This window comes from Natrix helvetica, assembly GCF_964273705.1.
Source record: "Natrix helvetica genome assembly, chromosome: 1".
NCBI lineage: Eukaryota > Metazoa > Chordata > Lepidosauria > Squamata > Natricidae > Natrix > Natrix helvetica.
In genome coordinates, this window is record NC_138548.1 from 219,733,915 (window position 1) to 219,761,338 (window position 27,424).

Here is a 27,424-nt window from a genome sequence, read left to right on the forward strand (position 1 = left end):
TTTAGGAGAAAAGTAAGATAGCCTCAGCTTTATTTGTGTGACTTTAACTCCTTTGCCACTCCCAACAAAAAAAGGTAGGAAAATGCAGCACATTTTTTACATCAAAGCCAGAGCATGTGGTTACTTTCGGGATACTTCTGATCAAGGTTTACTCTGCTGTCCGTGAAATTGACAGCCAAGTTCTCCTTGGTCTGAATGGGGACAAGAAGAGAATTAAGGGTGTTTAAAGTAAGTAGGGAGGAGCTCATGAATTTATAGATTTGTATCATCACTGCTGGATGTTGTGGCCATTTTGGGGTGCTGAGGAAAAACAATCCCTTTCCCCAAGCCCATATTTTCTTCTCTGTTGCAAGGAAAGGAAGGGGCATTTCTTTTATTCAGTGATGATTCTTTCTTTGCTTATTTCAATTTCTGACGCTTCTCCTGGATGTGCTTGTCACACTGTATGTCGATTTCAGGCCGCCCGAGCCGCCTCCAGAAGTAAAAGTAAGAGGTCCACCGCCCATTCCACTTCCCAGATTAAATCCTCCACCAAGGCCAAGACCACCTCCGCTGCTGTAGGTATTACCACCACCACCGGAGCTGACCATAGCTGCAGCATACAAAAAAAGCAAGTCATGTTTAACAGAAACAGGGAGACATATTGGAATATTCTAACAAATATTCTGCCAACAACAGCAAGGCATTGGTTCTTGAAGAGAGCGGACACATTAACTATAGCTCAGCACTTATTTATAATCTCATACATATGAAAGGGGATTTTGGCCCAGTTATTCTTGCTCTCCCATTCAGTTGCCTTCTTTCTACCTATATCCTAAAGTGAAGGAACATACTATTTGAGTATGGCCCCAAGAAATTGCTCCCGATTATCAAAATGTGATATTTAACATGATAGAAGATGAAATTATTAAATGCATGCCTATTATAGAATCCCCATCCTCCTATCCTTCCACAAGAGTGGCTCTGCCGGTTGGTCTGGGAGCCAAATGGGGGATTTCCACACTGGAAGTGGCTGCCGGATTGATGGCAGACTCCACCTCCCCTTCCTCCTTGTTCTATGCCAGTGGTGGCTAACCGTTTTAGCATCGAGTGCGCAAAGCACTTGCGCACACCCATAATGCAATGCGTGATCCCCCCTTGTGCCCCCGCATATGTGAGTGACACCTGCACATGCGTGCATGACCCCTGTGTGTGCGCCCCATCCTCCACACATGCATATTCATCTCCTGCATGCGCCCCACCCTTTGCGCATGTGCAGCAGAGACTTGAAAACTAGCTGGCCAGCTGGAGGCACATGTGCATGCGCTGTGGAGCTGAGCTGGGGTAACGGCTCACGGGCCTGCAGAGAGGGCTCTGGGTGCCACCTGTGCCATAGGTTCACCATCACAGCTCTATGCTCTCCACCCATCCATTTTTTGGTTTTGAGATTGATGAATTCTCATTGTATTACTTCCTCATTGTTTATTTTACAGGTAGTACTCAGCTTACAACATCAGTGAAAAAAGTGACTTATGGCCATTTTTCACACTTATGACCATTGCGGCATCCTCATGGTCATGAGATCAAAATTCAGATGCTTGGCAACTGACTCATAGTTATGACAGTGGCACTGTCCCAGGATCATGTGATCACCTTTGGCGACCTTCAACAAGCAAAGTCCATGGGGAAGCCTGATTCACCTAATAACCCTGTTACTAACTTAACAACTGCAGTGATTAATTTAACAACTGTGACAAGGAATTGAGCAGAACTCACTTAACAGTGAGATTGTAAGTTGATTGCTACCTGTAAAATAAACAATGAGAAAGTAATACAACGAGAATGTCTCGCTTAGCAACATAAATTGGGAGCTCAATTGTGCCTGTAGATTGAGGACTATCTGTATGGTATTCTATTATTTTATTACTATTCTGTTTACACTGCTTTCATTTTCTTTTTTATTAGCCCCATGGTGAAATAGGAGGCTAAATAAATAAATAAATAAATAAATAAATAAATAAATAAATAAATAAATAAATAAATAAATAAATAAATAAATAAATAAATAAATAAATAAATAAATAAGATAAATAAGATAAATAATCTCTACTCTTCTTCTAATTAGGTCTAAATGTTTTTCCTACCTATGTCTCCAATTTTTTGGAACACAAGTATAAGTACAGATAGTCCTTGTTTAGAAAATTGCAATTGGGATCAGTAACTTGGTCATTAAGCAAGGTAGTCACTAAGTGAAAATGATATGACCATGACTATGGTTATAATTTTTCAGTTTTCCTTTGCTTCTTGCTACTTTCTTCAGCTGAATTGGGGTTCTTTTTGGTTGAGGACAATTTGGTATGGGCTAAGTAAGTGAAAATAAATGCAGAAAGACACTGCAAAGTTCATAAATGTGAGGACTGGTCACTAAGGAGATTTTTGAACACTGAACTTTGGTCACTAAACAAGATAGCCACTAATTGAGGAATCCTAGGGAAAACTTTCATCTTGGAGAAAATTATAAATTGCTGCCCTAAGGGATGATTTCCATGATCTGTGATCTGGTCCCTGGGGTTTAATATATACTGAAAAGAATAGGAAGTAAACTTACTCATGCTTACAGCACCAACTCCGTCTCCAGACAACCTATGGTGTGAGAAATAAGCACACAAGCAATTAAAAAAAGAAAAAAAAGAGAACATTCATTTTTCTAATTGAAAGATTTTAGTTTTGGCAATAAGGAAACAAAACATTATTAATTTAAAATATTCAGAAGAGACAGCTAACTGACTCTTGCCAGTTTTAATTAATGTGTGTTATTGGCCTTAGGAAGAAGATGAGAAATACTATGTTGGATGGGATTAATGATCCGGAAGATAGATTCTCTCCCACCCAGTCCTTTATTGTTGTTAATTGACAACAATACAAGTAGGATACGCTTAAAGGACAAAGCATAGGTCTCCTTCATGATTCACTTAATCTCAACCATTTCCCTATAGGAGTTTTAATTGATGAAAGGAAACGTTGGATTAAATATACATAGTGGATATATAAACATAGCGGACTTTAGCAGTTGATATTGTTATTGATGTATCATCAGAGTCATTTTAGCCATTTGCTGTCCACTGCAGGATGAAGGCCTCTTCCACACGTTCCCAAACAATACGGTCCTGAGCTTTTTTTTACCAATTGGGACCACAACGCTTGCTGATGTCATCAACCCATCTTCTTTTTTAGGTCTCTTTTGTGGATGCTTTTTATCAAGTGAGATCCATTCTTTGACTATTTATACATGCATACAAACACACACACATACACACAGAGATATAGATACTGTATATAGATACATACATACAATACATATACACGTACACCAGTGGTGAAATCCATTTTTTCCCCCTACCGGTTCTGTGGGTGTGGCTTGGTGGGCATGGCTTGGTGGGGGGGTGTCATGTGACCGAGTGGCTGTGGCCAACTTTACGTCATTGACAGCAACCCACCAAGCCACGCCCACCAAGCAATGCCCACAGAACTGAGTTGTACAGCCGTACAGCCCAAAGCTAGTGGTGGGGAGGCTTCGGGACGATTCTCAGGACTGCTGAAAAGGCTCCCCCCCCCCAAGCCTTCAATGTATCCCAGGATTGCAACACTGAAGGCTCAGCAGGAAAATGGGGAGGGTTTTTTTTTCCTGCCTGTCCTTTTCTCAGTCTGCTGATCTTAAGAAAAGGCTGAAGGCTTGGGGGGGGGGGACCTTTTTGTCGATCGGCAGGAAAATTGTGAGGGGAATTTTTTCTGCCTGTCCTCCTTTTCCTGCCTGTCCTTTCGAAGCCTCTGTGAGTCTTTTGGCAGCCGAGGCAGAGAATCTTCTGGCAGCTGGGGCAGAGAGGCGGCAAAGGGCGAAGCAGCCCTGCGTGGAACAGGAACCATAAAGCGGGAAGCGCATTCCCAGAGTGGCCGCTACTGGAAGACTCTCTGCTCCAGCTCCCAAAAGACTCGGCAGCAGGTGTCTGGCCTGACCAGCCTCTTCTCTGCTTCCAGTGGCTTCCAGCCAGGGTTTGGAAACTGCAGAGGAAGCCTGCCATGCCCGGTGAGGGTGGGAGAAGAGACAGCAAGAAGAGCCACATCTCACTCCATGCATCTTGCTTCTCCCCCACCCACCCTGCCACCCCCCTCGATAAAGAGACGGTGGGGAATGGAAACAGCCAGGCTGCTGTTGCCATTGGGGTGGGGTGGGGCGTGTTGGATCGCAAGGCACACAGTTTACTGAGACTTGCAGCTCCATTGTGTTCCTTGCCAATGTGTCCAAGGAAACATGTTGTAAAAAAAAAAGTCTCGCGAGTTCAATCAAACTTTGTGAGAAGTTTTCTTTTCTTTTACACCGTGTTTTCCTGGACACAACAGCGAGGAACACAACAGAGCTGCAAGTCTCAGGTAATACATACGTCTCGCAGCCCAACATACTCCACACCCCGCACCACCTGCCACCCCCAAATTGCATCCCTAAAAGGGGTAGGTGGCTAAGCAAGGGACAGGAAGCCCTGCCATGCCCGGCGAGGGGGGGGGGAGGTACTGTAAGAGGAACCATGTCTCACTCCACTTGTCTCACTTCTCCCCCGCCCACCTGCCACCTTTCTCGATAAAAGACGCCAGAAATGAGTCTTTGTGAGACTCTTGGAGCAGGACTCGGAAAGGCGTGTTGTGCCATTGCACGCACGAACTGCAGCACTGCTGCAAGGGTCAACATACTGGCGCAGCCAGAAGTAGCAGGATGCCAGCTATGCTGGGAGTGAGTGGGCAGAGGCTCCGGAGCAAGGCTGGAGTCGGGGAATGGCACGTCTCTGTGAGACAGAGGCTTTGGGGGCCTCGGGAAATGGTACGTCCCTGTGCCCCAGCTCCCGACCCAAGACAAAGGGCAAGTAGGTGACATGCATTGCTTACCTTTAGTGAGGTGAGCGGGCAAGGTGACTGGCAAGGCGATTAGCTGGGCCGTGTGGTGAAGGCAACCTATATAGGGCAGGGGTGGGTGGACAGGACGAACATCCGGAAGAGGCAAACGAGCAGCCATAAGGGCTGAGCGAGCACCCAGAAGAAGTGTGAGTGGTGACCGGGAGGGAGTGGGCGTGGCCAACCAGGTGTGGTTTTTACCAGTTCAGCGAATCGATTGAAATCATCCATACCAGTTCGCCCGAACCGGTTGAATTTCACCTCTGACATACACATACATATGATTGCAAGCTACTCAGAATTACCCTGTAGTAAGATGGATGGTCAATATATTTTATAAATAAACAAACAAACAAACAAATAAATATTTTGAAAAACAACCATTTTTAAGAAACAAAATGCCTTCTTGGCCTTAGATGTTTGTGTTATAGCAGAAGTCTTATTAGAAGAGGCAATCGCTTCCATAGGCAATGATCGTAAGTACTTATTTTATATATAATCTGGACGGGGACATAAAACCTTGATTGGTTTTTTAAAAAGCTACTTGACTGAACACTGCAGCCCTAGTAAAGTTGCTGCAATGATCAGAATATTTCTTCAAGCCACATACCTGCTCTCCTCCCCTTCCAGCAGCTTTCTGTAAGTGGCAATCTCAATATCCAGAGCGAGCTTGACATTCATCAGCTCGTGATATTCGCGCATCTGGTGGGCCATGTCTTGCTTAGCTTTGTTGAGGGCCATCTCCAGCTCCTCCAGTTTCGCCTTGGCATCTTTGACGGCCAGAATACCACGTTCCTCTGCTTCAGCAATGGCGGCTTCCAGTTTGCCACGCTGGAGAGACAGACCAAGAGGACAGAATTACTCAGAAATTCTGTCATTTCATTTCATCCACCATAGAGCAGGAGAAAACAATAAGTGTTCCAAAGTCATAAATGAAGGGTAGTATATGGGGACGTCCATTCATCCTTTTTTCTTCTTCTTTTGCTACTTTTTTTTTACAGAAAATATATTCAGAACCAATCCCTAACTGTGTCCAGGGCGGCAGAGGGGGGGGAATCTAAGGTTTGCTTCAACTGCCAAGGCAAGACTGAACCTGTTAGGTCAGTTTACAAGAATCCAGGAACTTGTGGTGAGTAATTTTTATTGTAAAGTTACTAGCCGTAAAGAAAGCATTTTAGCAAGTAGTGGGTTTCAAGCCTTCTTTATAGATTCAATATTCAACCCCGTTTGCATCTTTTCCTTCCGCTTATCCTACGTAAGGGATTATTTGGCCCTCACTGTTTTCATCTACCCTATTTAGAAAACAGTTGTCCTTCCTCCCACTGTGGAAGAATGAGCTTTTACAGGTTGGATTGCATCACAAAAATGTGCATCCTGTGTATTTGATGCCTGAGAAATCGCCAAATTTCTAAAGACATTTCAAATGTATGTTGCAAAAAGGGTATGTCTTATCAACTCTGGTGGGCTTATGACAAAGCAAAGAAATACTGGGATTTTTATTTTAATTCAGAACATTCTTAAAATATAAATATAAAACTGAAACTAGAAACTTTCCTTTTAGGTTTAATGGACAAAGAACTTGAAAAAAAAATGGAGTTTTATTATCTATGTTGACAACAGCAATGATGGAAAGACACACTAATTCCCGCAATTGGAAGAGTGATGGAGTTAGAGGGATGGTGAAACTGATTGTTTTAATTAAAGAGAAGAACTTAGCCAGTTTCATGTCTATTGTTTCATCTTTGTTTCTGCTCTATTTCTGGACGTTTCGCTCGAAACTGGGGAAAAAATGAAACTTTGATTTTAGGTTTTGATGATTAGAATGATTTTTTTAAATTTTATAAATAGCTTGAAATGTTTATGTTGTATATTTTGTTTGCATTTTACACTACTGAAAAAAGTTGAAACTCACAACTTTTTTCTCGCTTTGCCTGTCTCTCTTTCTTTTAGTTCTCTAAGTTTTGTTTTTCCTGTATTTTTATTTTATAATGAAACTTTAAAAAGCCATGGCAAAAAAAGAATGAGCATCCCGCATCAAATAGCTCTGGTGAATAAAAGACAGGGAACTCCGTATTGGTTATTTTTATATGTCTCATCTTATTTATTATTTTTATTAATATGCCACCCTCTTTCTGTCCACTCTTCTTGCTTCGTTTGCAATTGCACTCTTTAAAATGACCAGGAGGGTGTCTTAAAATAGCTAATGAGAATATCTTGAGAATAGTATAGCGGTATGCTAAATGGAATACATCGCTTCCTACTACTAGTGAGGAATCTGAGTTCTCAGTGTAAAGAAAATAAAATAAAAACTTTTCTGCAAAGAGAAGGGGAAAACAGCTGGGAAGTAAAGGGAACTTCAATCAATTCTATTTCCTAATTTTTCTCTTAGGGCAGATCACATTCATCCCATAGAACAGCAAGGCATTAACGTCTCTTTAGAAGTCAGTGCAATCATTCAACTGATATTGTACAGTGATTCACTGCTCTCTAGCTCAAAGTCCAGCAAATAGTGCCGTGTCTTTAAGAAGAAAAAGAAAAGAGGGGGAAAGGACAGGAGACTGTGTCAGCGGCAGGACAGTGCATGCATTGTATACTGAAAGTAGTTCAACAAGTACAAAAAGTTCAGGTTGGAACATTTGAGAAACCACCTACTGAAGATCAGGAAAGCCCCTGGCAGGGCAAAAATAGATTACACTAAACGAACCAAAAATCTGACTTTATAAAACAGAGCTGAGGAACTTGTGCTAGCAGTCATAATTTAGTCATCTAAAATCAGTGGTGGGATTCAATTTTTTTTTACTACTGGTTCTGTGGGTGTGGCTTAGTGGCCATGGCATGGCTTGGTGGGCGTGGCAGGGGAAGCAAAATCCCCATTCCCTCCCAATGAGCTGGGACTCGGGAGGCAGAGAATAGATGAGGGCGGGGCCAGTTAGAGTTGATAGTTACCGGTTCTCTGAACTACTCAAAAATTCCGCTACTGATTCTCCAGAACTGGTCAGAACCTGCTGAACACCACCTCTGTCTAAAACTCTTTGGAGAGGAAGCAAAAGCTTTACCCTTTACTTAAATCAATGCACAAAGATCACTTGCAGCACACTTTTGATTTGATATATTAGGGGAGAATGGCTCACAGCCGAATGGCAATGCAACTTTTTCTGTCTCCCCACGCCACTTCCAGAGTAGACTCAATTAGTGGCACCTCCAGTCAGTAAGTCAAGAGGTGCTTTTGCTTGGCAATCCTGGAGAACTATTACTGCAGTCAGCCACAATAATTTAGACAGGAATTCAAGAAATGCGACCCGCCGCATTAAAATCAATATGAGGATCAATATTAATCTGACGTCGGTGTCAAATGCACTTTCGCAAGGGAGCATGTTCCTTAGCCTGAGAACAACACACAGGGAGGAACTCTCCTCTCCGTGCCCCCAAAAATGGGCCTCTGTGAGCAGGAGTGCTTCCAAAATGACTTGTGCTAATCTTCACGGTCAGCAGTCTATCATCCGCCCTGGCATTGACAGGGTGAAAGGTAAAATGCCTTCATATGCAGCTAGGGTCAGAAAACAGCAATGCCCTGTTTCCAAGGAAAGGGAGGGAGGGGAAAATCTTCTAATCATCTGCCCTTTGCTCACCATTGACGCCACAACCATTTATTACACTGCTGGTATGAGATAAAATTACTAGCCATTTGCTATGCAGGAAATTTGTAGGTGGCTCCACCCCTTGTGCTCCACTCCCTCTATTGTAAGGGCGTTAGAAGAAGAGTGTAAAGCTTAGCATCTGGACTTCAGATCTCCCATTCATCAATTAGAAATGAACTCGCCTGGGTCACTGTGTTTGCATTGCTTCTCTTTGAATGTTTGCTGAAGTCTCCCTGCCCTGAAGCTAAATACACACTATGGAGAGACAATAGCTTATCTCTCCCTTATGTGCAAACAGTCTACTTCATTTATCACGAAATATCCAATCCTTGCAGCACAATTATATAAGCAGGTGGGGGTTGATTTTTTGTTTAAACCGTATATATCATTTATTCAACAAACTGACAAAGCTGCCCAAGCGGGGGGGGGGGAGGTTCGTGGCTTGGAACAGCATGAACTCAACGCTTAGGTAGGTAGGTAGGTGAGGGCCAAAATGAAGGAGACAGGTGTGTGGCCAGATCTTCCCATATTTTTGTGGGTTTTTTTTTACATTTCAGCAGCTACAAAGGGCTCCAATTTCTCCATAAACTATAATCTATGCTTTTTACCAAAAGAACTTTGACTCCAGCCAGGTTTGCGACAGAATCTCAACCTGCTTTTTCTTGCAGTTCTTTTATATCTAACACGTACAGATGCATCTGACTTTAACAAGAAACCATAAATCCAACGGTATAGTTCCAGCTGTGGTCTATTTCCTGTAAGGATTTATGTCGTAGGTAGGATGGTGAGTTGGGCTATTGGGGCTGTGCATGGACATTATACCACACTCTTACACACTTTTATTCCTTGGTACTTGGTGTAGTTTTTCTTTCTCTTACTCACCTGGTTTTTCACACTGTCAATCTCAGCTTGCATCCTCAGTATTGTGCGGTTGATCTCTGCAATCTCATTCTTTGTGTTCCGCAGGTCCTCTCCATGCTTTCCAGCGGTGGCTTGCAAGACCTCAAACTAAAATTAATAAAAGATGCAGAAAATATAAAGGGAGGTTGCTAGTCTTCCCCTCCTCATCCACTGCCTGGGCTCAGTTCCCTATCACATCCTGAAACTCTACATAATGTTCAAGTTTCAGAATCGTTTTCTACACAAAGACAAAAGAAACATCATCTTTGCTCCAAGTAGCAACTGACCCATTTCTGAGGCTAGAAGGACAAGTACAAAATGCCCATGGGAGAGAAAGTTAGAAGAGTGAGCGAGCTAAAAGAGGATAAATGAGCATTAAGACAGTTTGTGGAAAACTAGTAAAAATTCAGAAGGGATAGGACACAAATAACATCAGTCTCCATCACATATCTCCAACGTTACATATACGGTACATTTGTCTGATTGCTTATTTGAGAAATTTCCTGAATAATTCATTCAGTGCGCACTGCAAAATGAACAGTCATAAAGAAGGAAAAGGCTAACTGATGGTGATATCATTACAGCTTCTACTCATAGGAGTAGTTTAATGATGTTGGAGCTAGAAGTTCCAAATATGACGGCAATAAAAAGTATCCGTATTAATCATAAATTTGAGATTCATATTCAGCAGCTATCCAACAAAGTCAGTACCTACAGGGGGCTTTCTTAAACATCTGCAAATGTATTTGAAAACTATAATACAACATTAAGCCATTATAAATAATCCACTGGATATCACCCAGTGGGCTTCCTTTTAAACCCATGTTTTCCGCCATTGCTCACCTTGCTTTGGTACCAGGTTTCTGCCTCCACCCTGCTCTTATTAGCAATATCCTCATACTGAGCCTTGACCTCAGCAATGATGCCGTCCAAGTTCAGGCTCCGATTGTTGTCCATTTGAAGGACAACAGATGTATCTGAGATCTGGGTCTGCATTTCAGCCAGTTCCTGAGAGGAAAAAACAACCACCACCAGACATTAGTTGTGTGCTGCCCTTCCCGTGTTGTTCTGGTGAGGATGTATGGCAACACAACAGTTGAAATCTAAAGAGGGGAAGGAGGTAGTCTTTGAAACCAAGTTTCCTGCTTCCATTAAATGTTCAATAAGAGTGATAACTAATATGGGCAATTTTTCATGGGATTAGGATCAGAATGGCAGCTAAGTATTCACTGAATTACATGTACTTTGTATTATGTACAATGTACATTGAATTATAGCATAAGCCATTGCAATATACGGAAGACACATGTTTTTTCCCTCCATGGGTTCTGTTAAACACAGAAAATAACAAGAACAAATGTCCCAATTAAGACCTGGCAATAGTATCAATGAACAAGTGGCAGCAACTTTCTCCTGTTCATGCAGGTTGAACAATTCCTAGCTCAGCTCATTGTGCCATACGCATGCAGAAAGACAATATTAACTCATTCAAATAGACGCATTTGTAAAACTCCTTTGATATCCATCTACTGGACAAAAGAATCACATAAGATAAGCAACTTGATATGTTTAACAAGGGTTTCAGGTTTCCATTACAGAGCCATTTGTACATTAAATTGTGACAGCATTGACAAATAGCCTAGAGACTATGAAGAAAAGGGAGTCAGAACAATGAAAAGTAAATATAGATGATTATATCAGTAGAATTTCAGTTCTTGTAATTTCTAACAGCTTTGTATTCAATGTCCTGTCAAGCTTGAATTTAATCTTTTGAGTCTCTTTATATAGGGAAACTGGATTTTCCAATGGAATTTTGGAATATAGAACCAACTTCGCTTGAGCAAAGTTCTCCTGGAAAATCACATTTTAGTTTAAAACATGCAGCCTACTCAGTCAAAGGATAGGGTTTAAGCTAACCAAAATATTGCTGTAAGTATATTTTGCTCATTGCACTAGACTAATATTTGCTTAATCATGGTTTGTTGAATAAGTTACAATGTCTTGGTGCACACATCACATTAATCCACTGGAGTCTGGCAGCCAATAAATTTAAAAAGATAAAAAAATGTCAAAACTAAACAAATTACATTTTGGCTTACAAAGTAATATAAACTCTATTAAAAATAGAATTCCGGGCAGACTGGAATTATATCTGAATCTAATTTCGTCAGTGAGAAATTTCCAATGAAAAATTCAGGAAAGCAATTCACCTACCCGCACAGTGATTATATTAGGGATCAAATAACTTGGGATCAATATTAGTGATAAAATATTTTTGACAATATTTAACAATAGAAAAGATAATACTTCTCAAGGTTCAAATGTAATGGAGAACCATAATTTGCTTTCTTTGATTGCAATTGTTACGTCTGCGTATTTACATTACTGCTAGAAGAAAGTGGTCTCCTTTAGTTTTCCTTGAATAAATTTATGAGAATTTAATTTATCTCTTTTTATGTTTCCTTTTTAGATATAGACTGGGCAGTATGAGATGCTAAATGAATACTGCCACCACGAATGCTTATCATTATTATTTGCTAAGTTATATATTTTCTTTAATGAATCTTTATTTCTGTTAATTCTTCCCCTCCCTTCATAAACAACTCCTTTGCTCAGTTGGCATCCTCCCATGCCAACTTTTCCAACTTTTGAGAAAGACAAACTAACAGGTCATATATAAATATTTAAACAAATTATTTACAAGGATCACTTAATTTGTCCTCTGTAAGGAGATCAGTGCCTGATCTAAAGACAGTAATAGCACAAACATTCTTCCTTAGCCTTGTATCTTGCAGATATGCATCTTGTTGCCTGGGAGTTGTAAACCAGCACACCTGAATGGTGCCAGACTGTGGAAAGTAACAGTAAAGCTTACTTACTGCTTCATAAAGCGCTCTCAGGAAATTTATTTCATCTGTCAGTCCATCCACTTTGGCTTCCAGCTCCACCTTATTCATGTAGGAAGCATCAACATCCTAAAAGAAACCATTAGAAGAAAAGCAACTTATGTTTTTGAGAAATGGAGAAGAAGGAAAGGACGAGATTGCTACTATGGGCAAAGAAAAAAAAATGTAATGGAGAATCTCATTTCTTTGTTGCTAGGTTTAATCATCCTTGTCCCTGCCCTAAAATGAAATTGTCAGAATGATTTAGCATCAATGTACACATGATACTGTGGTGGCGCGATGACTCAGTGATTAAGACACTGGATGCTGGAAAGCCAATGGCCTGGCCTCAAGATCCCAGCATCGTGTCACAGGTTGAGTTCTTGTTACTTGTCCCAGTTCCTGCCAACTTAGCAGTTCGAAAGCATGCAAATACAAGTTGATAAATGGGTACCACTTTGGTGGGAAGATAACGGCACTCTGTGACATCATGCTGGCCATATGACTGCAGAAATGTCTTTGGATGTCACTGGCTCAATGGCCTTTGAAATAGAGATGAGTACTACCCTCTATAATCGGCAATGACTAGCAGAGTAAAATCCGCAGGGGCTCCTTATACATGATACAGAATATGCAGCAAGCTACTATGTCTTTTTAAACATTATTATTTAAAGGCACAACTATAATTTAGTCCACTGCAAGTGGGAAGGAGAAGTTTACCCTTTCCTTTTCTAGTTTTAATTGCAATTACACTTGTCTTCTCCTCCCATGGCACAGTCATTTTTGTCAAGCTTGGAAATTAGTTTCCTTTTCCTGTAATATTTAAGGGGAAGAACATAACTGCAAGTATTCCATTTCAGATAATATGTAGAATGTCCTTAAATTTCTTCTCCGTGTGGATAACTCAATTGACCTTGGGTAGGTCACCTCTCCTTCCTGTGTGTGTATCCATTATCTTTTCCTCTTCTGTCTCATCTGTTTCAGTGGTGGGTTGCAGGTGGTACGCCCCAGGACAGGTGTACCAGAGCCTGCCCAGAGCACCGGATGGAGCTCCTTCCCATGTTTTAAAGCTTTCGATGCTTCCGTGCATGTGCATGGTGCGTACACGCCTGCACGAACCTCCGCCGAGCAGCTGGAGCATTGGGGAAGCATCGTTTGCAGCTACAATGCATGCGAGTGCACCACATGGATCCATGTGGGTAATGCCGGGCCTGTTCCAACCGTATCGGTTGGAATGGGATCCGGAACCCACCACTGATCTGAAGAAAAACACCTGTCTGCATAATATAAACCCCTGCTTTTAGTGCTGTAACCATATAATAAGGGAATAGGTGTTACATTTATTATACAATGTAATTCTTGCATCAGGACTATCCAATAGATAGATGAATGAATGAATGAATGAATGAATGAATGAATGAATGAATGAACCGAATTTGCAAAAGAAGGGTATCCTTTTGAGGATTTTGGTGGTTGCAGCAGTGTGTTTAAGTGATTTTAAAATGCAATTGTTTTACTCTTCCTATCATTCATATGCTTCATAAAAAGCTGGGTTGTTTGCAAGATTTTTTTCTTTCAGAAAGTTTATCAAATTCAGTTTTCATTCCATTCAAAGCTTCTATATGAAATATCTACTTTATAATGGAGATCACAGTTTGTACCAGTTAATTCCCATGACAAAATAATCCCTGCACAGAAATAAAAACTTGACATTAAAAAAGTCTGTAACTCTTTCCCCCTAACAACTTATTTATAGGTTTATAATTTTCTTTTTTATTTGAAAATAAAAGTAAACGATCTTTTCCCCATTGGCAGTTTATGGTGATGCCATCATTTTTTGCGTATATGGACAAGAACAGATGCCACCCAAAAGTTTACATTTCCATAATTAATATTAAATTTGAAGACATTTGACATTTGGACATCATCACTAAAATAAAATTTTACATCCCAATGTACTGCTAATAAATTTAATAAAAAGGTAAAGGTTCCCCCCGAACATATGTGCTAGTTCTTCCTGATTCTAGGGGGTGGTGCTCATCTCTGTTTCAAAGCTGAAGAGCCAGCGCTGTCCGAAGATGTCTCCATGGTCATGTGGCCGGCATGGCTAAACGCCGAAGGCACATGGAACGCTGTTACCTTCCCACCAAAGGTGGTTCCTATTTTTCTACTTGCATTTTAACGTGCTTTCAAATCACTAGGTTGGCAGAAGCTGGGACAAGTAACGGGAGCTCATTCCGTTACACGGCACTAGGGATTCGAACTGCTAAACTGCCGACCTTTCTGATTGACAAGCTCAGCATCTTAGACACTGAGCTACTGCGTCCCTAATAAGTTTAAATTTATTTTAATAAACTTTATAAGTAGACTTAAATTTCTACTTTGATCTATTCCAATTGTTTAAAGGTACTGTTTCTAGGGTTATATCCTGCATATAATGCTACAGAATTGTACTAGTAAAATCATGTCACACTGGAAACCCTGCCATCTATAGCACAACATGTGAATTTAGGTTAATAGACTCTTACCTTCTTGAGCACGACAAACTCATTTTCTGCAGAGGTGCGCTTGTTGATTTCATCTTCATACCTGTGATGAATGTGGAAGAGACAGATGGTTTAAATAGGCCCATGAGTTACTCATCACAGAAAGTGAAAATTTATCTAACCCTAGGGAAATCTGCAATGATGGGACTAATTAAGTTTCTTTCCCTCACCCTGCTATTTTAGAAAATGAAAATATATCTTTTAACAAGATTCTTCATGTTAAACCTTCAAGTTTGGGAAGTCAAATTGTGACCAGGGACATTCAAATCTGGAACAGTACGCTTAGATATGTCTTGCTTATTGTAAGATTAAGTTGTACCTAAGGGGATTTATTCCCAAATATATATGATTACCAGAAAGCAAGTTGCTTTATACCAAAGCACTCAAGTCATGTAGCCTAGCATCACCTGACTGGCAAGAGATGTCTGGAAGTCTGCCTGTTGAGATGAGATGGACCGGTTGCTTTCGTGATGTGGAGACAATAACTTGGTCCTTAATACCAATAAGACCAAGGAGCGTATAGTGGACTACAGAAGGAATAGATCAGATATCCAGCCCCTGCTTATCAATGGAGACTGAGTGGAGCAAGTGACCAGTTTTAAGTTTCTGGATGTTATCATAAAAGAGGAACTGACCTGGGGTGCTCACATTGCAGCACTGGTCAAAAGGGCCCAGCAGAGATTATATTACCTGAGAATGCTGGTGACCTTCTACCGCTGCACCATAGAGAGTATTTTAACGTACTGCACCTGTGTATGGTTTGCCAATTGCACAGTGGCAGATAGGACAGCGCTCCAGAGGGTTAATATCATTGCCCAGAGGATCATTGGTTGCCCTCTCCCCTCTTTGGAAGAGTTTTATAGCTCCTGCTGCCTTAAGAAAGTTCAAAACATTCTTAAAGATCCATCTCATCCTGGGCACCCTTTTTTTTGAACTATTGCCATCTGGCAGACGTATAGTGCAATATCAATGCAATATCAGGGGTTTGCAATTCAATTGTATAGAATGTGAAGTATGTGTGTTTGTGTTTTATTTTTATAGTTATAATGTGCACTGAAGATGGCATTTAATTTCGTTGTATGAGGTGCAATGACAATAAATTAAACTAACTAACAGTAGACAGACAAACCCTGGGACTATCAGCATGTACACTCCAATTTTTCCCAATAGAACTGCACTGCCAATAAAATAAAGATATAGTGATATGCTGTTTTCAGTTCCAATAGTTCATCATCTAGTAGATATTGGCTACTAAGGTGTTGAAAGCTGCTATCTGGCCTATTGAATATTTTCCAGCTTGTACAAAATAAGCATTAAAAAAACTTATCAAACAGGATATATACTTGGAATGTCCATTCTCAAAGGAATGCTTTAAGCGACAGTATCTAGTTTCTGAAAACTATGTGTGAACTTGGAAAAGAGAATACAGTGCTTTTGCAAAGAAGGTTGCGTCCTTGCAAGCCACACAGCCTTTGAAATGCACAAAAGAATGCCGAACAAATAAATAGCCTTGAAAATGCTGCCTTTAGGAAAATTAGATTCTCTACTCTGTTGAGGTAAGGTTAAATGAAATGGCAGAAAACAGGGTGTGGTTGGCAATAACTCTGATCCCTTATCCATCAGTTTTCAAACAAACAAACACCAAAAAAAATAATAAGGAGAAGTCACCTACTAAAAACAAAAAATGGACACATGTCTATTGTTAAGTCTCACCAGTTACCCTTCATTGAAATATATTTTTGCCTACAACAGCCAAGAGCATAATCATGGTTATGACACTTAAAACAGCCCTGGAGATAGGAAGAGACCTCCATTTCAATAGCAATAGCACTTAGACTTAGATACCGCTTCCCAGTGCTTTACAGCCCTCTCTAAGCGGTTTACAGAGTCAGCACATTGCCCCCAATAATCTGGGTCCTCAGTTTACCAGATTGGAAGGATGGAAGGCTGAATTAACCTTGAGCCGCTGAGATTCAAACTGCCAAATTGCAGTCAGCTGGCAGTCAATAGAATACTGTATTTATCAATATTGTAGCAAATCACAAAGGCAAAATTATAGGAATGTCTTTCCCTTCTCACTTCACTGTCTCTGCCTGTCAAATGCCCTTCAAAGAAAGAAGTCGGGCAATTAAAAAAAATTGGAAAGTTATGTGCACCTGAAGGCAATGAAACTGAGGGCAACTTTCTATAATTTTATTGTAATGGATTTATTACTTTATTGATTAATAATTTCAGTATTTTTGCCTGCTCTTGGTTGTAGCAGCTAGAGTTTCTGAGGACCAATTTAAATCTGAAGATTACACAAACAAAACATTCCACTATGAAAGTTCAGCATCTAATTGCAGCCCACAGAAGGATTTTAGCAAGTGAGAGTCTCTTCCCCCTTCCTCCCTCTCCCTCTCCCCCCCCCCCCACTTCTCTCTGTGTCTCTGTTTCTCTCTGGCAACAGTGCACAAGGAGTCACTTGTCCTTACTAGATTAACATAGATAGCATTTCAGTGTATTGTACTATATGCCTTCTTCTGCTCTCCCTTTTGGAAATGTGCAAATTAAACTTGATCAAAAGTTGTAATCATAGGGAGAGTGGCAGCCTCTGCAAATATAAAGTGCTGTAAACTGAAATAACCATTTCAGCCCAAGCTGGGAATCTTTTCAAAGTCACAAAACGAGTTTGTAAGAAAAATGGACTTTTGAGAATTATAACCTGGTCTTTTCCAGGTTTATTGATTCAGCTAACTGATCCTCCACAATAGGGGATAGTTACAGCTTGAGCTCCCTTTGTTCCTTTTTCTCTACCTGCCCAATATAGCTCCTCCTTATCTTCATTTCATTTCCAATTTCCTTTTTGCCTCCTTTCTACCAGGAGGAAGAAGGGTTTGTGTGTGCACACGCACAGGTGCTTATATTACACAAACCTCAATCCACCATTAACCATTTTTTTTCTTTTAAAAATCCTGTCTATCTTTTCTCAGACTGGGTTCTGGCAAGCAGGACCCAGGCCTACATTAAATGAGGAAAGGGTAAAAATTATCCCCTGGATTGCTTTCAGCTGGAACTGGCACACCTACATTAATGAACAAAGAAAGGGGAACTCTGCATAAAGTTATTTTTCTTCCTCTCTTGTTGTGCATGACGACCTCTCAAATCTGCAAATTTCTTCTTCTCTGGAAGAACCTAAAACTCCTGAAACTTAACAACTGCCATGGCTCTTTCCTATTGCAAAAAAGTGTGGGGATTGTAAATTGAAGCAGATGCAGAGAATATTCTCTAAGAGACCCTCTCACAAATTCCGGGAGTTCATAAAAGCAAAGACCTTTTAAAGCTTTTTATGGCACAATTTGTGTCTCATACGCAGAACTATCCCTGCTATGTAAAGGGTTGGTGTCCCTCGATCGTATAAAAAGGCCTAGTTAACGTCTATCCTCAGGCTGCTGCTCCCTTTCTCCAGCAATCCATATTTAACTTGCCTTACCTTTGGGAAACATTAATAAGTTATTGACTTTTCTCCTCCACAGAGACACACCCTCAGGTGTTTTATTGGTTTTGTTTGCTGTCCATTCTTATTGGAGCTAGTGTGCCAATTTCTGTTTCTTAAACATAGCAGGTGTGACTGGGTGGGGGAAAACAGGCGTGGAGTCTATTTTTCTTGGATATTTGTAAGAAGCAAAGAGCCTTTTTTTACACAACTTCAACAGCCATTCGATCCTTTGTCTCCACAGGCACTTTTTGAAGAACAGCAGAGTGTGCTCTGTGGTAAAATGCAGAGCTATCAGCAGATAAAGAGTAGTATACTCTTCCTCCTTCCTTCCTTCCTTCCTTCCTTCCTTCCTTCCTTCCTTCCTTCCTTCCTTCCTCCATCTCCCTTTTTCAACAGTCCTTTGTCAAGTGATAGGAGAGAAAAAAACAACCTTTCGGTTGCTGGCTTGCTCTTTGTATGAACTGATTGCATGAGAAGCTAATCCAGGAACTTCTTAGGGAGGGATTTATAATACTTCCACTTAAAATGGCTCCTAACGTGTAAGAGTTAGGCTATAATTTATTATACCCTTAAATTACACAGATGCGATAGCAGGTCCTAAGTTCAAGGTCTGCCATATCAGCATAATCGCATAATAGTTGAATATATAGTTGAAGTATGGGGACACAGACTGGGAAAAATCTCTCTCAAAATCCTCAATCATCCATACAATTTCTTAAGTCATTCCTTGGGTTGCTCTCAGTGAAATCTACCTCACAGGAACAGTGAGAAGACAAAACAAGGATTTGTGTTTGAGCTGTGCACCCTGCCCTGAATTCTTTAGAAAGGAATTTGACGTTAAAGATAACTACCAATATATACATTTTCTAGGCTAAGTAAAAGGCTCATAAACAATCAAGCCATCAAATAGGTTGCAAGCATCAATTTTTTAAGACTAGTATCCAAATTTCACAAAGCAGCAAAATTCAATCCAACTATGTCTTTTTTGTAGCGCAAACTTTTCGCTTTTCATTTTAAACTTTTCACAGCCAAATCATTTTTCCACCACTATATGAGGCAGAGATAGGCTGTCATTCATACATTGTGAAAGAAATCAGAATGTTTTTAAAAGAATTCCTTCTCAGTTGCCTAGATTTGTCCCTAATGTGGTCATGAGATCAGAGGCTGAACTCCCCAGAACTGAAGGTAGAGTTTACAAATAATATTTGCCTGACTAAGCCATAATTTACAGGTACCATTAATTTTAAGGGGCAATCATATATAAAACTGGCAGGTGATGGAACATTACAAATACATTTTGCACATGCAGTGTTACCTGCAGTGTCTGTTACTGAGGGTAGAGATAGTTAAGGTTGTCATCACACAATAAGATATTGTGTTGAGCCAAATTATAAGAATATATGACTCCGAGAACACAGTGGATTCCTCTCCACTGTCACCTCCATATTTATTTTCACTTTCATATTCTACGCATTGGTGGTTTTCTAAAGCCTGTTTTAATGCCTTACTACCAGCACATTTTAAGGGCAGCTTTAATAAAATCCCAATATTAAAAGATTATGCCCAAGTAGAACCAATGAAGAATCTATTAAATGAATTGTGCTATACTGTGCCTGAATCAAGACGGTTGGTTCTTCCCTTAAATATTTTCCCAGGCTCATGTGACTTTAATATAAATTATCTGCTAATGTCACAAACAGGGTTGCAAAATATTGCTACATATAAAGGTACACCATAGCAGCATAATTATTGTGGAATATATGTCGATTAATATGACCTGGATAGTCATGGATCAAATTATAAGGATATTTATCATTATAAGGGTTGCTTTGCAATAGTGGCTTTATTTGTTGCTTTATTCAATCTTGGTTTAAGACTGCATCAGATTTGTAAACAATGCATAAACTAAAATAGGGTGACCCAGCTATCTAGGGCTAATACTGTGCTTTAACTATATGACAACTCCTTTGGATTCTAGCAATTTTCATTCCAGACTACAGAACACCACACATAAAACAGCTCCAGGACATTCACACCATTAAATCAAGGATGTGTGGTAGAAAAGTAGACAAAGCATTCTCTGTCTCTGCCCATAAAGTACACATGCAGAGTTCAGGCGGATGAAACAAATTGTTCAACACCCACATTTCTGCACCTCCAGAAACTGTATACCTGAGGAATTTTTTTGCAAGGGAACCTTTTAAGCCATTACAGTTATCTGCACACCTGCTGGAAAGCCCCTTGTAAGAGATGTGTAAGCATCGGGCAGAAGCATTTTAATGCTGTCTCCTGAATGATTTAAATGCGATTTCCCCCCCTCTGCAAATCAGCAAATGGTGCTATGCAAGGAGGGCTGTGTCATACTTAGATTCCATTTTGGCCAGACTCAGCCAGTCTTAAGATTTCATAATTAGTAGGTTAAACAGGCTGGAGATCTTAATGGCCATGTGCACGTCATGCTCAACCACAACTATTCTAGTACATTTTAACATAACTTAACAACCAACATTTCTGTCACATGCAGCTATAGTACAGCTGTACTAGGACTATGCCATTTCTAAATAGCTTGAGCCTTTAAAAAAAACCTGTCTGACAATGTTTAATCTTCTTAACCTTGAGTAATTTTTACAGCTATATGCCACTCCATATGCTGTTTCCCTACCGTCCTCTTTCCAGTTTAACAGGTCAAGCTTTTCTAAATTCCCTACACTAATCCTTTTGGTTATTCATCCTTTCACCTTTGCAGGAAGAATCCATATTGGGACATGAACATTAATACCATGGAACTTTCCAGTGGTTTGAGCCTAAATACTGACAATTCAATAAGCAGAAATGCTTCATCTAAATTTCTCTGGACTGAAAACCCCTTAGACTACTTGAATCTTGTATGTATGGGAACGTTGGCCTAATGTTCTCAGGTTTTGTATTTTGTTTTATTTATTTGAATGCTCCAACACTGGAAGTTTTTAAGAAGATGTTGGATAAACCATTTAACTGAAGTGGTGTAGAGTTTCCTGCCTAGGCAGGGGGTTGGATTAGAAGACCTCCAAGATCCCTTCCAATCTGTTATTCTAAATTCTATATTTTACTAACAGGGCCTACGTTTGGATCCTAGGCATTATATGATTAACCCCTAATTTCTCTTCATCTGCTATTTTCAGCTATTGATGAAAGCAGCTAAGAAGTGCATGTCATTCAGTGTCTATAGTTCACATAATTCTACATTATTAATATTCTTGGTCCTTGCAACTACTACAGTTCAAATGGTTCTGAACTTGACTGTACTGCAGATTCTACAGTAATTACCTTCCTTGTGGTTTCTCACCAATATTGAATCAACACAGCCCCACCCAACCAAACTGCTTTAATGAATAACAGAGATGTTCTGGGATTGTGCATGTCGCTTCCACGTAGTTTTTGAATCATGCATAGCTTTAATATCTAATACCCTGTGCTTTAGAAGTCAAGGTTGTTTTGGTTGGATAAAAAACAGTATATAGGCAAAACAGTCACCCATGCGCTGGTGACGTCTCGCCTGGACTACTGCAATGCTCTCTACATGGGGCTTCCTTTGAGATGCACTCGGAGACTACAGTTGGTCCAGAACGCGGCCGCGCGGGTGATCATGGGGAGGACTAGATTCTCCCCTGTAACACCTCTCCTGCGCGAGCTGCACTGGCTTCCTGTGGTCTTCCGAGTGCGTTTCAAGGTCTTGATTATGATCTTTAAAGCGCTCCATGGCACAGGGCCTAGTTACATGCAGGATCGCATCCTGCCCCACACATCCCTACGACCAATCCGCTCTCACAGAGAGGGACTTCTCCGGGTGCCGACCGCCAAACAGTGTCGGGGGGCGACACCCAGGAGCAGAGCCTTCTCTGTGATGGGCCCAGCCCTGTGGAATGACCTCCCCCGGGACATCAGGATTACTTCCGATCTCCGCTCCTTCCGTGTACAACTGAAAACCCACCTCTTCCAACTATCTGGCCTGGCTCAACCGTAATTTTCTCGTACTCCTCCTGACTGTCTGTTTTTTAACATTTTGAATTTGGATTGTACATGGGGTTTTGTAATTAGGGTATTTTAATGGTTTTTAATTGTCTATGTATTGTATCTGTTAACCTCCTCCGAACATGTGTGTCTTTGTACTTATGTATGTCATGGATTTATGTAAATGTTATATGTTTTTTACTCCATTGTACGCCGCCCCGAGTCCTTTTCGGAAAGGGAGCGGCTAATAAATTTAAATTATTATTATTATTATTATTAACAATTATAAATACATGGCACATTTTTTCCCCAGCCACTATCATGTGTAGAATGGTTTGCCTTTCTGTATCTGCTTCATATATTTTGCACAGAAGATTAAACAGTTCACAAGAGAAATATGTGTTGTATCAGCAATTCAATCTTGTCTCTTTCAATGATTAAAAAAAATCATCTGGTCAGATTAAGGCTATTCCATTTACAAGCAAATAGCTTCTCATCCTTCTCTGAACAATATTAATATTCCTTTGATACAAGTATAGAAGAATGAAGAATAAGCCACTGACTCCAAATTTCAATTGTCTATGGATTTCTTCAAGTATCAAGTAAATTATCATTCACAAAGAATCCTGGGGATTGTCATTTGGTATGATAAAGGTGCTTAAATAGGTTGGCAGGATGCAATGAAAAATGCTGTTCCCTGGAGGGGCTACAACTCCCAAATAACATGACAACTTTAGGGCAGCAGGTTCGGAGAGGCTGATCAAAGCAAGCGTATTCTGCTTAAAATCCCACTCATTTTAAACTTCTATATCTCTGGGTATTTATTCCTTTAATATTTATTCAAGCTGGTATTTTTCAGATGTGTTCCAATTATACCTCCCAGATCGTCAATAGGCCTTTATGGTTACAAATTCTGGGAGTTGTCATCTGAAAGTATCTGTAGAACGTTTTAGATTGGGGAAGGCAGATTAGTTGTTAACTTTAAATTGAAGGTAAATCCACCCATATATATTTTCTCGCATTCAATTGTTTTGTTTTACCCCATAAAAGGATGGATCAGGGAGCAAGCCAGGGACAATACTGGGCAATGGTTGGTAACATTGTGCCAAGTCTAGATATACTTATGCTGCATTCAGGTTTGGACTCTCCATGCTATGTACACAATTTCTGATGAATCATAGGTACTAACTTAGGTGTGTTAAGTGCAACAGTTTCCTGGATTCTGCACCGGACTAAGAAGGTTGGACTAAATAATCAAGACCTCTTCCAGTCTTTATATTTTATGTTTCCAGAGAAGCCCATCGGATCCCTATGAACTTTCCAAGGAAAAGCATTTTGAAATTGAATCTGTTTTTACTTGTATTACTGTTATTTTGGCTTTATCTTCCAGAACCTCCCTGTCATTCCTTTCTTAACTATTTGCACACTTCCCCTGTATGGCAGAAGTTGTCCTAAGTAACCTAAATAGTATAATTACCAGATCTAGGTTGCAAAAATGCAGATCGCCAAGAAATAAAAATAGCCTCTATTTGAGGGAGATGGGCAGTTCGGAAATTAGATAGATAATTCCGATAGATAGATAGATAGATAGATAGATAGATAGATAGATAGATAGATAGATAGATAGATAGATAGATAGATAGATAGCTAGCTAGCTAGCTAGCTAGATAGATAGATAGATAGATAGATAGATAGATAGATAGATAGATAGATGATAAATAGATAGATAGATAGATAGATAGATAGATAGATAGATAGATGATAGATAGATGATAGATAGATAGATAGATAGATAGATAGATAGATAGATAGATAGATAGATAGATAGATAATAGATAGATGATAGATAGATGATAGATAGATAGATAGATAGATAGATAGATAGATAGATAGATGATAGATAGATGATAGATAGATGATAGATAGATAGATAGATAGATGATAGATAGATAGATAGATAGATAGATAGATAGATAGATAGATAGATAGATGCCAGCCAGCCAGGCAGGCAGGCTGGCAAGCAGGCAGGGAAAAAGTAGAGTTTTCCAAATCTTAAATAGCATGAGAATAATCTCAGCTCAATTTCTGCACAAAATTCCATGCTTGAAATAATCTCTCCAGGGCTTATTTCAACCATCCATGAGCTCATATTCCTTATTTGCAACTCAATACAGGTTTGTTTGAGCATGAGTCTCTATAGGGCCAACTGGAATTTGCAATGAACTTCTGTCAAAAAAAAAAAAAGCCCACACACTTTTCAGACCCATATTCTTTTCTAGATACTGTTCCCCCTAAAGGAAAACCTGGGATGCTTTGCACAGAGGCACCTTGACAAAAACCGTTATGAATACATTACTTGTTCTTAAAATCCTCAACAAGATCCTGCATGTTCTTCATCTCTCCTTCCAGCCGTCCTTTGTCACTGGACAAGGCGTCTAGCTGTCTCCGCAGGTTGTTAATGTACGCCTCAAATAAGGGTGTAATGTTGCTCCGAGTGCCGGTCTTTTGCTGCTGCAGGAGGCTCCACTTGGTCTCCAATATTTTATTCTGTTGCTCAAGGAATCGGACCTGAGAAATACCCACAAGCACATTTTAAAGAACAGCTATTTTACAAGGACAATGCGACATGCCACGGAATCAGAAAAAAATGCCCCGCCTGAATAATGCTCCAGATACAGAAAAGAGGATAAAATAATGAATTATCCGGCAATATTAAGTAGCTAGGGAAGGAGGGAGGGAAGCTGCAAAGGAATCAAAAAAACCAACAACAACCCATCAATGGATAAATCTTTGTTTTAACCGATTGGTTCTGAAGCCAGCCTTTTAGCCATGGGTCAGCGTGAAACACATGCCTGGATTCAGCTGCACATTTTGCAAGCATTTTTGAACTTCTGGCATTTATTTAGCTTTTGCATGACCAAACAGTTTAGGAGCTCTAGGAATGTTTGCATTGCCTTTTACTGCATTTTCTCTTTATCAGTTTAAGAGGTGTGGGAAGGTTACAGACTTGGATTTCCAACAGAGAAGCCTCCTAGTCGGTTATACAGCTAAGCAGAGATTCATTCATACGCGCACATTGTTCTCTAATGTTTAAATGAATCGATTACATTTGAAGAGGGATGCAAACTTACAAGCAAAATTGGGGCTAGAACTTCCATGGCTAAGCAAAAGGGTTAATAAGTAAGCCATGCCCTATTTTATGCCCATAAAATGCCCATAGTTGGCCAGTGAATCACTGCAGTTGTTAAGTGAATTGTGCAGTCGTTAAGCAAGTCAGCCTTTCCCCATTTGCTTTTCAGAGGGAAGCACCTGGGAAGGTCGCAAATGACAAGCATTTGTTATGTTGCAGTTGTATATGCCCATTGCCAAGCTCAGAGAGACACTAAGGACTCCTCATTTCAACCATGAGCTACAAATATGCTCCTTTATTGCTACCATCAGTGGTGGGATTCAGCCAGTTCGCACCACTTTGGGAGAACCGGTTGTTAACTTTCTGAGCAGTTTGGTGAACTGGTTGTTGGAAGAAATCATGAGGGCAGAGAACCAGGTGTTAAATCATTTGAATCCCACCACTGGCTACCATTGTCAATCTCCTGAATTTTGGTGACATGACGGTGGGGTTTCTGCAATGGTCATAAGTGTGAGGACCAGTTCTAAGTCACCTTCTTTAGCATCTTAGTAACTTCAAACCGTAACTTAACAAATGGTTGTAAGTGGACGATTACTTCATATGCTCAGAGCTTTGGCTTTTGGGCTAATTACCCAACCCAACCCAGAACTATTGGGCAGTATAAGTGGCACAAATGGCATCACAGTATATGGCTTATAATGAATACTTATGGGATATCTCTGTGTAGGTATCTGACAATATGCTCCTAAGCTTGATTACTCAGAAGAAAACCCCATAGAATTCAGTGCAGCTACTCCCAGGAGCAAACAGATAAAATGCAGAAGACATTAAAAGGTGAACAAGGGTATATATAGACATAAAATCATCACGGGACAGAATCCATACTTTTTTTTCCTTTGTCAAGAACTGCATTAACTCAGACACATTGCAACAGCGGGTGCACAAATGTAAAAAAAAAAAAGATACTTAAGAGCCAAGCAAAAATATTACAGGACATATCAAGTGTAATTACTAATTATTTCAGATGTGTGCGCTCATAGGAATGTGTTTGACCTCCTGGATAATTTTGAACTTTGGGGGATCTCTCTCTCCTTTCCCCCCTGTGTGTATAGCGTATCAGCCTTCATCCTTGACAGCATGTGAGGCATATCTATATTGTGAAGATGTACAGTCTTTTACAGATCAGTTCAAAAGCCTGCTATCCTGCTATAAACCAGCCTTAATCAAGGGATTATCGAGAACAATCATGTGGTACATATGGAGTCACTGAGCCATCACAGTTTAAATCCAAGCTATCTCAGTGAAAACCAAGCGTCTCCTTGAATGCAGCTAAAGCAGTCAGCCTGAAGGAATCCCTCGCTTTGTAGAAAAAACAACAAAGAAACATCCCAACTTTATGAGTACAGTTGCAACCCACTACTAAGACCTGTAGAAAGTTCTTGATATCCCAAAAAGGCTCATATCTCACCTTGTCAATGAAGGTTGCGAATTTGTTGTTGAGGACCTTGATCTGCTCCTTCTCCTCCTTGCGTACCTCATGGATGAGGGGGTCAATTCTCAGGTTGAGTGGGTTCAAGAGACTTGGATTAATAGTGACCTCATGAATACCACCGGCATATCCAGGTGAGACAGGGTAGGACGGGGCAATCCTCCTGCTAGAGCCCACATTATACAAGCTAGTGCTAGCAAAACTACCAGGCTTCTTAAAGCTTCCTCTAAATCCGCGTGACGAAGAAGAAGCCGAGCTGACCCGGACCTGGGAAAAATTGGAAGGGCCAGTTGCTGAACGAGAACTGAACGAAGTCATCTGCGACATGACTGCTTGAGCAGGGGTTTGTATCTGGCAGCTACGGACAAGGAGGAGAAGAACAGCAAGGTGTAGACTCAGGGGAGTTTTAAAAAAAAGAGTCCCTCTGAACCTGCAGGCTGGCACTTCC

General features: G+C 40.4%; 1 protein-coding gene across 1 annotated transcript; it reads right to left on the reverse strand.

The window, feature by feature from the left end:
• On the reverse strand, positions 1-27,424 carry LOC309382906 (keratin, type II cytoskeletal cochleal-like). The gene is made up of 9 exons (XM_081934868.1): positions 26,956-27,424; positions 24,714-24,925; positions 14,872-14,932; positions 12,338-12,433; positions 10,302-10,466; positions 9,441-9,566; positions 5,531-5,751; positions 2,588-2,622; positions 1-592 (listed from the first exon to the last, which is right to left on the reverse strand). The coding sequence occupies exons 1-9, from the start codon at positions 27,301-27,303 to the stop codon at positions 405-407; spliced, it is 1,452 nt and encodes a 483-aa protein (XP_081790994.1). The 5' UTR covers positions 27,304-27,424; the 3' UTR covers positions 1-404.

Coding starts and splice junctions, on each gene's coding strand:
- LOC309382906 (XM_081934868.1), bottom strand. CDS start 27,303: ATGTCGCAGATGACTTCGTTCAGTTCTCGTTCAGCAACTGGCCCTTCC. Junction 5,752..9,440: donor TTGACAGTGTGAAAAACCAG/GTGAGTAAGAGA, acceptor CTGTCTCTCCAG/CGTGGCAAACTGGAAGCCGC. Junction 2,623..5,530: donor CTGGAAGGGGAGGAGAGCAG/GTATGTGGCTTG, acceptor CTCACACCATAG/GTTGTCTGGAGACGGAGTTG.